Source organism: Oryctolagus cuniculus, chromosome X (assembly GCF_964237555.1).
Source record: "Oryctolagus cuniculus chromosome X, mOryCun1.1, whole genome shotgun sequence".
Taxonomy (NCBI): Eukaryota; Metazoa; Chordata; class Mammalia; order Lagomorpha; family Leporidae; genus Oryctolagus; species Oryctolagus cuniculus.
The window spans coordinates 129,443,300-129,455,666 of NC_091453.1; the positions used below are offsets into that span (position 1 = coordinate 129,443,300).

At 41.0% G+C, this 12,367-nt stretch overlaps 1 protein-coding gene across 4 annotated transcripts in view; it reads left to right on the forward strand.

Moving 5' to 3' along the window:
* MTM1 (myotubularin 1) overlaps positions 1-12,367 on the forward strand; it is a 137,459-nt gene that overhangs the window by 105,408 nt on the left and 19,684 nt on the right. For all 4 annotated transcript variants that reach the window (XM_051833870.2, XM_002721329.5, XM_008275032.4 and 1 more), the window contains one exon: positions 2,810-2,995. In XM_051833870.2, the coding sequence (XP_051689830.2) occupies positions 2,810-2,995 (186 nt within the window). The remainder of the gene's footprint in view (positions 1-2,809; positions 2,996-12,367) is intronic.

The following is a 12,367-nucleotide window of genomic DNA, read 5'->3' on the forward strand; positions in this document are numbered from 1 at the left end:
GGAGTTATGGGAAGGACGACATTAAGGAGAAAAGCCTAAGCCTTCAAGGTCTGAGTCATTGTTTTAAAAACCATGCAGGCACCCCCTCCTTCTGCACTGTCTCTGTGATAGTCATCTATATCCATAGCAACAGCTCCTTGGACTTGTACATCATGGCACTGAGTAATCTGGGTGGTTTTCTGTTGAAGAAAGAAAAACCGAAGAGAATTCTTCAAAAGTAACCAGACAGGGCAAATTTGAACTTTGGGGAACTCAATCTGTGGTTGACTAATTGATTTTGACCCTTTGTTACTTCTGTTGTCTTTGGACCTAATTGTTTTTGCCTTGTGGCTATTTAGAAATTTACAACTGCAAATGCAACAGGCAGCATCCCATCATTTTAAATTAAAAAAACAGGAAAAGCCAGGCATCAGTAGAATCTAGCACCAAGCTGCTGCTTTTTCTGTTGCAGTGTGCTGAGAGGACTTTGGGAGTGAAACTGTATTCGTGTCTGTTTTTGCCAGAAATGTTGACAATGAGTAAAAGTGTATTTTCCTTCATTTTTGTCACATATCATTTTCACTTATTTATAACAGGACCTCCAGCATCAAGAATCACTTTAAAAGTCACTGTAACTATTTCAAAGCCACATGTGCAAAGCAGTAGGTTGTTTGTCGGCGAGAGGGTAGCATGTGTCCTTGCTTTGCAGGCGCACAGACCTAGCAAAATGCCAGCTGGCTATTCCCCCCAACACCCAGCCAGCCCAGCCCCCAGCTCTGGAGGCAGCTATGATTTGCAAAAGCTAGACAGGGGCACCTCTGGCATTCTTCCCCACAGCATGGACAACCAAGAAGAGGGGAAGGTGGCCCATTTGTCTGCTTATTAGCTGATAATTCTTTTACAGAACAGTGAAGTGAATGTGTTCTCTTTGCTTGCTACTCATGCTACTTAGAGAAAGTCATTAAAAAATTCCTGCCTAAATATTTTTCTCACCTGGAGTCTTTGGAGACCCAAGGCTTCTAGCTCTTCACATAGGAGTGCAGGTTTGCAGTTCATGTAGTAGCCTTGCTTCTGCAGGAAACCATCTCTGTGACTAACCCCAGAAACAATCCTTCAACCCTGGATACAAGCTTGCATTCCTTTCATTGTTAGAAAAGAGGCATGTGGCCACTACACATTTGCCTGGTAACTTCCCCTTTCCTTTTGGGTCCAGGGCAGGTGTTTCCCTGTCCTCTTCCTATAGGCACTCCAAAGTTCCTACGCCCCTGCTTTCTTTGCAGGTCTCAGAACTAGTTAACTTTGTATTAAAGGCCAGAGGCCTTTCAAAACATTTAAGCAGAATGCTGCCAGATTTCTCAGCCGAACCATAGTATCTCTTTGTGTTGGTGTCAAAAACTGACAGTCTTCACCATATTGGGGAGGTGAACCAATGCCTACTGTGGCAAGCTACTCCTTGTAGGTGCTGTAGAAAATGGCAGCCCTTTTGTCTCCTCTTAAAACTTGATTCTTCGATTGCTCAGTATACGCAGGCTCTGTCTTGAGTGTCTGCAGAGCAGAGAGATAGTCATGAAGTGATAGAAGAGGTTCAGGCTTTGAAAGCAGACTGGACTTAAATTCCACCTATTACCTCTATGATGTTGGAATAGTTAAATAGTGTCTCTGAGTTTCTGCTTTCTCATTTGCAAAATGGGGATAGTAATTCCTATCTTGCAGTATTGCTGTAAAAGGTAAAATGAGGCAAAGCAAGAATCACGGCTCTGGGACATCATAGGAGCTCACCAGACGGTAGCTGGTGTTAGCTGTCATAATGGAGTATGGCTCCTTTCATCCTGTGAGGCCTAGGTGGTATTAGTCCCTGTTTTACAGGAGAGGACATTGGAGCTCAGAAAGGTTATGTGCCTTGTCCTACATCACACAATGGGGAGAGGGTGATGCTGAACTATTGGCCTGGGTTGGTTTGACTGCAAAGCATGTTGTTTTCCTCTAACACACCATGTCCTCTGTAAGTGCTTTTACAAAGTCAAGGTTGCCTGCTGCCACCTCAATTTCGCTGTTACACCCCATTAAGGAATACTGTTCTGGCTACGAAATTGATGGAGGATGAAGACCTTTCAGAACCTGCTCTTGCTTTTCCAAATCTGGAAGGAGGGCCAGTGATTGTAGGGCTTTTTTTTTTTTTTAAGATTTATTTATTTATTTGAAAGTCAGAGTTACACAGAGAGAGGAGAGGCAGAGAGAGAGAGAGAGGGAGGGAGGGAGGGAGGGAGGGAAGAAGAGGGAGGGAGAGAGGGAGAGAGGGGTCCTCCATCCGTTTTTTTATTCCCATATTGGCCACAATGGCTAGAGCTGTGCCATTCTGAAGCCTGGAGCCAGGAGCTTCTTCTGGGTCTCCCACATGGGTGCAGGGGTCTAAGGACTTGGGTCATCTTCCACTGCTTTCCCAGGCCATAGCAGAGAGCTGGATCGGAAGTGGAGTAGCTGGGACTTAAACCGGCAGCCATATGGGATGCTGGCACTGCAGGCAGCGGCTTTACCTGCTACATACACCACAGCGCTGGCCCCTGTAGTGCATTTTGAAACTGATTTTTTCCCCTTCACAGATACAAATTCCCTGAGAAATTGCCAGCCTCCTAACTTTGTTCTAGCTCAAAGTATGAGTAAAGGCATAGGGGCTTAGCATGAGAAGTCAAGTCACGCCAGTGATTTATTTAAATTGCAGGGTTTGGGTTGAGATTTGAAGGACAAGTAATTTTCAAAACATTTGCATAAGTTCCTGATGAAATAGATGACCCAACTAATTGTTTGTATATCTTGTTGTTTTATTTCTCAGGCAACAGGAGGAGGATATGAAAGTGATGATGCGTATCATAATGCCGAACTTTTCTTCTTAGACATTCATAATATTCATGTTATGCGGGAATCTTTAAAAAAGGTGAAAGACATTGTTTATCCTAATGTAGAAGAATCTCACTGGTTGTCAAGTTTGGAGTCTACTCATTGGCTTGAGCATATCAAGGCAAGTATATATATATGTGTATATATATATATTAAAAGATTTTTATATATTAAAAAAGAAAGTAATAGAAGGGGGATATTTTTAAACCCCTTAAATATTTAAAACTTGAGCACTGAAAGAGAAACTATTTATAGAAGACTCTATATTTGACAGTTTAGTGTTTCTTTATAATTTGTTTACCTAAACTAAAGAACTCACAATATCACTTCAGTATATTTTTAGACCTTGTAGAGATGTCTCTGTCTTGTCAGTGGTGAATTGTGCAGTCTTTCGTGCAGGTTTATTTAAGAGTAGCCAATTTATTATCTAATCATTCCTGAGGATGACCTCCATGGGCCTGCATGGTGGTGGTTTTATGGAAACTAATCTCAAATTGACTTATAGAATGGATTTTGTTTCACTGTGTTCATTCTTTCATCCTGAAGGCTTCAGAAATCCCAAAGTCTTTTAAAAGTTAATGTACTTGAAACTATCTGAAGGAAGTAAATAAACAAAAAACCAACTTTAAGGAGGTGAATCATTAAGACAGATTAGTCTCTAGTCAAATTTTATTTGAAAGAGTTACACAGAAAGAGGAGAGGCAGAAAGAGAGTTCTTCCATCCGCTGGTTCACTCCCCAATTGACCGCAATGGCCAGAGCTGTGGTGATCTGAAGCCAGGAGTCAGGAGCTTCTTCTGGGTCTCCCACGCTGGTGCAGGGGCCCCAGGACTTGGGCCATCTTCTAGCTTTCCCAGGCCACAGTAGAGAGCTGGATTGGAAGTGGAGCAGAAACGGTGCTCATGTGGGATGCCAGTGCTTCAGGCCAGGGCATTAACCCGCTGTGCCACAGTGCCAGCCCCGATATTTTCCAGCTTGATAGGAATCATTAGTTGTAACAAATGTAGCATACATTATGATACACCAACATTATGATCACTGTAGCCTAAGCAGGGGAACTGGCTGTGGTATATGGGAACTTTCTTATTTTAAAATTTTCTTATTTATATAAGATGAACAAATTTCATGTATTTCACATATACAGATGTAAGAGCATAATGATACTTCCCACCTTATATTCCCTCCTGCCCACATTCCCACCCTCCCTCCTCTCTTTCTTTCTTCCTTTATCTTTTAATTTTAACAATGACATACTTTCAGTTTATTTTATAATCACAAGCTCAATCATCTGCAAACAGGGATAATTTTACTAATTCCTTTCTATTTTTGTATCCCCTTGATTTCTTTTTCTTTCCTAATGGCTCTGGCTAAAACTTCCAGAACTATGTTGAATAACAATGGTGAAAATGGACAACCTTGTCTGGTTCTGGATCTTAGTAGAAATGGCTCCAACTTCCCCATTTAGTCGGATGCTGGCTATGGGTTTGTCATATGTTGCTTTGTTTGTGTTAAGGAATGTTCCTTCTGTACCCAGTTTGTTTAAGGTTTTTTTTTTTTTCATGAAAGGATATTATATTTTATCAAATGCTTTCTCTGCATCTACTGAGATAATCACGTGGTTTTTATTCCTCAGTTTGTTAATGTGATGTGTCATATTTGTTGATTTGCATATGTTAAACCATCCCTGCATACCAGGGCTGAACCCTACTTCGTCCAGGTGAATAATCTTTCTGATGTATTGTTGGATTCGATTAGCTAGTATTTTGCTGAGGATTTTTGCATGTATGTCCATCAGGGATATTGATTGTTCTCTTTCTTTTTTTTTGTATCTTTTTCTGGTTTTGCAATTAAAGTGATGCCAGTCTCATAGAAGGTGTTTGGGAGGATTCCCTCCCTTTCAGTTGTTTTGAATAGTTTGAGAAGATTTGGAATTAAAGTTTGGTGGAATTCAACAATGAAGCCATCTGGCCCTGGCTTTTCTTTGTTGAGAGTATCTTCATTACTGATTCAACATCTTTGGTTATTTTTCTGTTTAAAATAGGTTTTCTCTGTCTTCATCATGACTCAATTATACATGTCCAGACATCTATCCATTTCTTCTAGATTTTCCAACTTGTTGACATATAGCCATTGTAATTTCTGCTGATTCTTTTTATTTCTGTGGTATCCATTGATACATCTTTTTTATCTCTGATTTTATTCATTTAGGACTTTTCTCTTTTTTTGAGTTGGGCAAATAGTGTTTCAATATTGTTTATTTTCTCAAAAAAGCCATCTTTGGGGCCAGTACTGTGGTATAGAGGCTAAAGCTGCTGCCTGCAGTGCTGGCATCCCATATGACCGCCGGTTTGAGTCCTGGCTGCTCCACTTCCAATACAGCTCTCTGCCATGGCATAGGAAAGCAGTAGAAGATTGCCCAAGTCCTTGGGCCCCTGCACCTGCCTGGGAGGCCTGGAAGAAGCTCCAACCTCCTGGATTCAGATCAGTCCAGCTCTGGCCATGGCAGCCATTTAGAAAGAGAACCAGTGGATGGAAGACCTCTCCTTCACTCTCTTTCTCCCTCAATCCCTCTGTAATACTGCTTTTCAAAGAAATAAATAAATCTTCACAAAAAAAGCTAGCTCTTCATTTCACTGATCTTTTGTATTTTTTTTGTTTCAATTTCATTTTTTTCTCTAATTTTATTTACTTCTTTCCTACTAATTTGGGGTTTGTTTTCCTGTTGTTTTTATGGGTCCTTGAGTTGCATTGTTCAATCATTTATTTGATGCCTTTCTAATTTCTTGATGTAGCACTAATTGCTATGAACTTCCTGCTTAACAGTGCTTTTGCTGTATCCCATAAGTTTTGATATGTTGTGTTATCATCTTCTTCATTTCCAGAATTTCTTTTATTTCCCTTTTGATTTCTTCTATGACCCACTGTTCATTCAGGTGTGTGTTGTTCAGTCTCTACATATTCGCATATTTTAAGAATTTTTTAAGTTATTAATTTCCAGCTTCATTCCATTGTGGTCAGAACAGATACAGGGTATGTTTTCATTTTTTTTAATTTGTTGAGACCTGCTTTATGGCCTAGCATATGGTCTTTCCTAGAAAGCTCCATGTACTGATGAAAATAATGTGTATTCTTTAGCTGTGGGATGAAATGCTCTGTAGATATCAATTAGGTCCATTGGGTCCATAGTATAGTTTAGCTCTGTTGTTTCTTTGTTGATTTTTTTTTGTCAAGTTGATATGTCCATTGATGAAAGTGGGGTGCTAAAGTCCTCCATTGTTATTGGAGTCTATGTCTCCCTTTATATCCATTAGCATTTTTAAAATGATGAGGTGCCCTGCCATTGGTTGCATATATACATTTACAAGCATCGCATCTAACTGTTGATTTATCATTATTACATCATGCCCTTCTTTGTCTCTTTTAACAGATTTTGTGTTAAAGTCTATTTTATCTGATATTAGGAAGGCTGCTCCTGTTCTTTGTTGCTTTTCATTAGCGTGGAATGTTTTTTTTTTCCATCCTTTCACTTTCAATCTATGTGTATATTTGTTGGTGAGGTGTGTTTCTGACAGGCAGTAAATAGATGAGTCTTGTTTTTAAATCCATTCAGCCAGTCTATGTCTTTTTCTTGGATAAATTAGACCATTTACATTCAAGGTTATTATTGATAAATAACAACTTGATCCTGCCATTTTTCTGTAAATATTCCTATTGTTTGCTCACAATTTCCTTTGTACTTTTACTAGGAGGTTTTCTGCCTTCACATTCTTTCATAATGATGATTATCTCTGTGTGTTTCTATGTAGCACATCCTTAGCTATCATTTGTAAGGCTAGATGTGAAGTGAGAAATTCTTTCCATTTCTGTTTGTTTTGGAATGTCTTTATGTCACCTTCATTTATAAATGAGAGCTTTGCTGGGTGCAATATTCTGAGTTGACAGCCTTTTTCTTTTAGGAATTGGAGTATGTCTCCCCATTCTCTCCTAGCTTGTAGGGTTTCTAATGAGAAACTGTCAGTTTCTGATGAGAGCTGTCAGTCTAATTGGACACCCTTTAAAAGTAATCTGACATTTCTTTCATGCACATTTTAGAATCTTTTCTTTATGTTTTACTGTTGAATGTTTAACTACAATGGGTCATGGTGAAGATCTTCTCTGGTCATGTCTATTAAGAGTTGTATGTATTTCCTATACTTAGGTGTTGTTTTCTTTCTCCAAATAAAGGAAGTTTTTCTCTGTTATTTCATTGAATAGGCCTTCTAATCCATTCTCTCTTTCCACACCTACAAGAATTCCTAAGACCCATATATTAGGTCATTTACTAATATCCCATAAATCTCAAAGACTATTTTCCATTTTTCTAATTTTTTCTTTTTTATTTGTCTACTTCTACAGATTTGTCTTCTAGTTCAGATATTATGTGTTTTACCCACTAAGTCTGTTGTTTAGGCTCTCCACTGTAGGAAGAGGACATGTTGAGTTATTTATTTATAATATTTCAGTTTCATTTCTCTTCAATATCTCTATCTCTCCACAAAATTTTTCATCCGTGTCATATATGGATTTCTTTAACTCATGAATTTTCTTCTCATGTTTTTGAGTAATCCTGTGATCATTCTTTTGATTTCTTTTTCAGGCATTTCATCAGTTTCTTCATCTTCATATTCTAATATTGATGTGTTGTGTTCTTTTGGGGGCACTGTTTTGTCTTCCTTGTTCATGTTTCTTGTGTTTTTACATTTATTTTTAGACATTTGTGGAACCAGTTGTTGGTTTTTCCCTCTGATGCCTTTTATCTTTGAAATATGCTTCAGTGACTTACTGGAGTGTCTGCTCTGCTCCTTCAGTGGATATTCAGAGGTGTGTGCTGGGTGGGGCCAGGGAACTCTGGTCAGTGTTCAAGGGTAGTGCAAGAGTCCAGGGTGACACCCAAGTTGGGCACGGTAGTTCTCCTCTACTTTCTGTGGAGGGAGGATATGTTGACATCTGCTGGTGTGATCACTGCCTCATCTCCTCTCTGCCAAGGTGATCAGAACCCAGGGCAAGCCCACAGTGGCACACACCCCACCCATGCAGGTTCGCGAACTGCACAAAGGATCTGTGCAGTCCTCAGTATGAGTACAGAACCCTCTGCAGTGACCCACCCCATGCACTCAGGGAACTCTTGAGTCTTTAAAGCCAGACACAGTGATGTCCCAGGGACCCCACTACACCCTACACCCTATTGTGCAGTCAGAATTCTCACAGTGAGCAGGGAATTCACTCTCAGTGCTGTGACCCTTCTCTGCCCATGAAGAGAGCCGAGGCCCAGAGCCAGCTGCCTGCTGGTGTTCCACCTTGGTGGTTTGAGTACAGGTACCACCCATGATAGAATAAGAGGAGAGGAGTGCCTCATAGATTTAAGTGGATACTTCACCCCTGCCAACCCTCCAGGCCAGAGTCAAAATCAGTGCGACCGTAGCTTTATCCCTCCAATGAAATACCCTAGTCATGTGCACACTTGAGTTGCAGCAGCTTGTACTTGCCTAATTAAGATGGCACTTCTTCCCTACTAGTTGCTGGGAGCCTTGGGGGTGGGGGGTAAGCACGCTATGAGCTCTCCCTTGGGTACCCTGCCTCCTGCTGGTGCTACAGGCTGGACTCAGTGTCAGTGTGGTCTAAAAGGTTCTCCTTCAGGCAATAACAGCAATGACATGGGCTGTTAAACTCCTCTCACCTCATTCTAAGAAGATGCTTCTCCTCCAGCCCCCAGTTATGGAGGTCACTAATGGTGTTCCTGCTCCTTGTTGCGTTTGTATACTGTCCATAGCTTCTCTCTTCTTTCTGTAGAATTTGCACCACAAACTTTTCTCCATCTCTCCACTAGGAATGCAGTTACTCCACTTTTCTTCTGTTATCTTCCCATGGTCAAAATCAGCACATCTTTTCCCTATTCAGCCATCTTGGATACTCTATGGGAACTCTCTATTGTACCTTTATAACATTTCTGTAAATTAAAAACTATTCTAAAATAAAACACTTTATTTGGGAAAAAAAAGGATTGCTCCTTTTTTGTGTGTAAGGTGTATGTTATATTCTGTGGATGGGAAAAAGCTTTCAGTCATTTCTTGCCTTTAAAGGGGTTCATTCAAGGTTGAAGGATGATATGTATGTATAAAAAGGAACATGATATTCTAAGAGCACCGTGTTAAGTAGCCAAGAGGGCTTTTATAGCAGAGTCAGTAGAAGAAACAGGCCCTTAGCCATTTGGTGGGGCCTGATTTGGTACTTGAAGAAAGTGGAGGGGTCAGAGAATCCTTTCTGGATAAAGAGGATCAAAAAGAGTCAAAAGCCAGAAGTAGGTGTGGGTGAGAATAAACTAGAAAAGTGAAAGTTTCTGTAGTTATAGGCTGATCTGGGAGAGTTGGAAGAAGCTTAGAAATCAAGGGCCTTGATTATCAAGTTTGGTTATAAGGAGCCCCAAGAAGTTTTGGAGTAGCAGGATATTTTAGGTAATTGTTCTAGTAGCTTCCTAGATAAAAGGTAGGAGAGGGAAGAATGTGAGGTCAGAGAAAACAGAGCCATTTCAAGAGTGCAGAGATGTAGCTGAAGTAATGGCCTAGATTAAAAAACTGCCAGTGTTGGGGCAGGGGGACCCTGAAAAGGACAAACAGATGTTTCCAAGGAAGGGTCTGTGGCATTTGACAGTGGCTAGATGTAGGATCTAAAGAAATATAAAGTGATGCCAAGAGGATGAACCTTCAAACAATGATGCCATTGTTTGAAGATGAAGGGTAGTCCAGATCAGGATCCTGGTCAAGAGAAATGCTATGTATTTGGGGTGGTAGTAAGCCATCCACTTCATAGTATCTAAAAGATAGGTTTTCATGCAAAGTGCAATAGAATAGAGGCTTAAGACAAATTATGCCACTGTTTGCAATTGAAGGATAGTCCAGATCAGGACCTTGGTCAAGAGAAATACTATGTATTTGGGATAGTAGTGAGCCACCCACTTGGTGGAATCTAACAGATAGGTTTTCATGCAAAGTGCAGTAAAATAGAGGCTTAAGAGTTGTCGATTGGGAGTCAGCTGTAGGGCAACAAACTCAAGCTGAGGTCTTTCATGTGCATGCTGATAGAGGGCATTATAAGGAAAAGATCAGAGCCTGTGAATGGAGCCTTGACTGGTCAGATATTTGTATTGAGGTTGAGAGGTGAGAAGTGAAGCTCATTGAAGGAGACATAAGAGAGAAAGAAGGATATCAAGGAGGATACTGGAATGTCAAGAAAGAAAGGGTCGGTGGTACTTGAAATAAGTTTATTAGGGAGGTCTTGATGATCTTGGAGTATAGACTTTGAAGAGTGGATAGAATGAGAATTGAGGAAGTAGTGGTAATAAATAGAGAATATTCTTTCAGAAAGCTATATCATTAAAGAAAAGGGGTGGGAATTGAGAATCCCATGATTGTCAGAAGGGCTTTTCCAGTCATGGGAAGCTTCAGCCTGTTTTGTAGACCAAAAAAAAAAAAAAACATTTACATAGGCCTGAAAAGATGAATATACTAGGATGATATTGGGAACAACCTAAATGTACAAGAAAAGTTCTGTCTGTATAATGAATTACCATGTGATCATTAAAACTCACGTAATGCACTATCTAATGTTATGAGAAACGTTCAGTGTCAGAAGTGAGAAGGGGGGTGCCCCGGTGCTGTGGTATAGTGGATAAAACTGCTGCATGTGGCGCTACAGGTTCAAGTCCGGACTGCTCCACTTCTGATCTGGGTCCCTCCTGATGTGCCTGGGAAACACCTGAAGATGACCCAGGTCCTTGGACACCTGCACCCACATGGGAGACTCAGAAGAAGCTCCTGGCTTTGGGCCAGCCCATCCTCCGTCGGTACAGCCATTTTGGGAATTACCCAGCGGATGGAATCTCTTTATGTCTCTCTTGATCTCCTGATTTCCCTGTAACTCTGCCTTTCAAATAAATAAATCTTTTTTTAAAAAAAAAGTGAAAAGGGCTGCAAAATCTCTTTAGAAAATGTTTCTACATAGAGAAGTTTAGAAAGGTATCCATTAACATGTTAACAATTTTTTTTGTCTTTAAAACAAATTTATTTCTTCTTTTTAAAATTGTATTTATTTGAAAGGCAGAGATGCAGAGAGTGGAAGAAAGAAGTCTCCCTTCTGCTGTTTTTTTCCCCAAGTGGCTATGACCACCAGGGCTGTCTGAAGCCAGGAGCCCAGAATTCAGTCTGAGTCTCCCAGGGACCTGACTCCATGAGCCGTTACCTTCTGCCTTCCAGGTTACACAGTAGTAGGAACCTGGAATCGAAGGTAGAGCCAGAACTAGTAGACTTCCCACCTGGCAACTTGACTGCTGTGCCAAATGCCTACCCCAACAATTATTTCTGAATGAGAGGTCTATGGTAATTTTTAGTGTGTTCTTTGTTCTTTTGTTTTCTGCAGTTTTTTCAGTGAGCATATATATGACTTTAGTAAACAAAAGGCAGTGAATTTTTGTTTGTTTTTGAAAGAGAGCCCAGATCGAGGAGTTCTTGGCAAGATAGATCAGCTCCTACTGTGAGCTAGATAAAAGAAGAGAGACGGGAAAGGTAGGTCTCGTTCGGTGGCTCAGGTGTCTGAGGAAATCAGGAGGCAGGGGCATCTGCAAATGCTGGAAGATTTAAGGAAGGTGGACAGTGTTGTAAAAGATCCATGTGGGGTTTTATAGTTGTATTCATAGTAAGGAGGCTTCAAAAGAAATGAAAGCAGCAACCACTGTTTTCTGAAGAGATCGGGGAGCCAAGATGGACTCGTGTAATAGCTGCCTCAGGGCTTCTAAGAATCCGTCAGATCGGCACACTTCAGTCATTGGAGCAGAGGTGTGTGTAGCTTTGTGCTAGATCTTGAAGAGTGGATGGAACATTTGGGCCACTGCCTCTTAAAAGCTGGATGTGTTCCTTGTCTCTTCTAGCTTCCTGCAGCTGCTGGCATTCAGTCCAACATCTACCTCTGTGGTCACATTGCCTTCTCATCTTCTGTCTGTGTGAAATCTCTGCCTCCCTCTTATCAGAATTCTTGTGATGTAATTGCAGCCCACCTGGATAATCCAGAATAACATCCCTCTCTCAAAGTCATTAACTTGATCATTTCTGAAAAGTCCCTGTTAGCTTGTATGGTAGTAGCCACAGTTCCAGGTGAGCACTGTCCAGACTCCCCCACTGTTTTACAGCCCCAGGGCTACCAGTAGAGATGTGGCATGACCATCATTACTTGCACACTAGTGAAATGGGACCACCACTTCCCAGGCAAAACCAGAGCAAGCCTTTTGATGTGGGAAGACCACCGTGCCTTGATGTGCCTCCTTGATCCTCCCTCCGGTGCCCTGCCGGAGCCCCAGCAGGATGGAAGAAGCACTCTGTGATGTCTGTAGCTTGCCTTTCACCTTTGTCCTCTGCAGTCCTTCCTCTCTCAAGTGATAAAGCAGTCTGTGCTTCATGGATGCCACT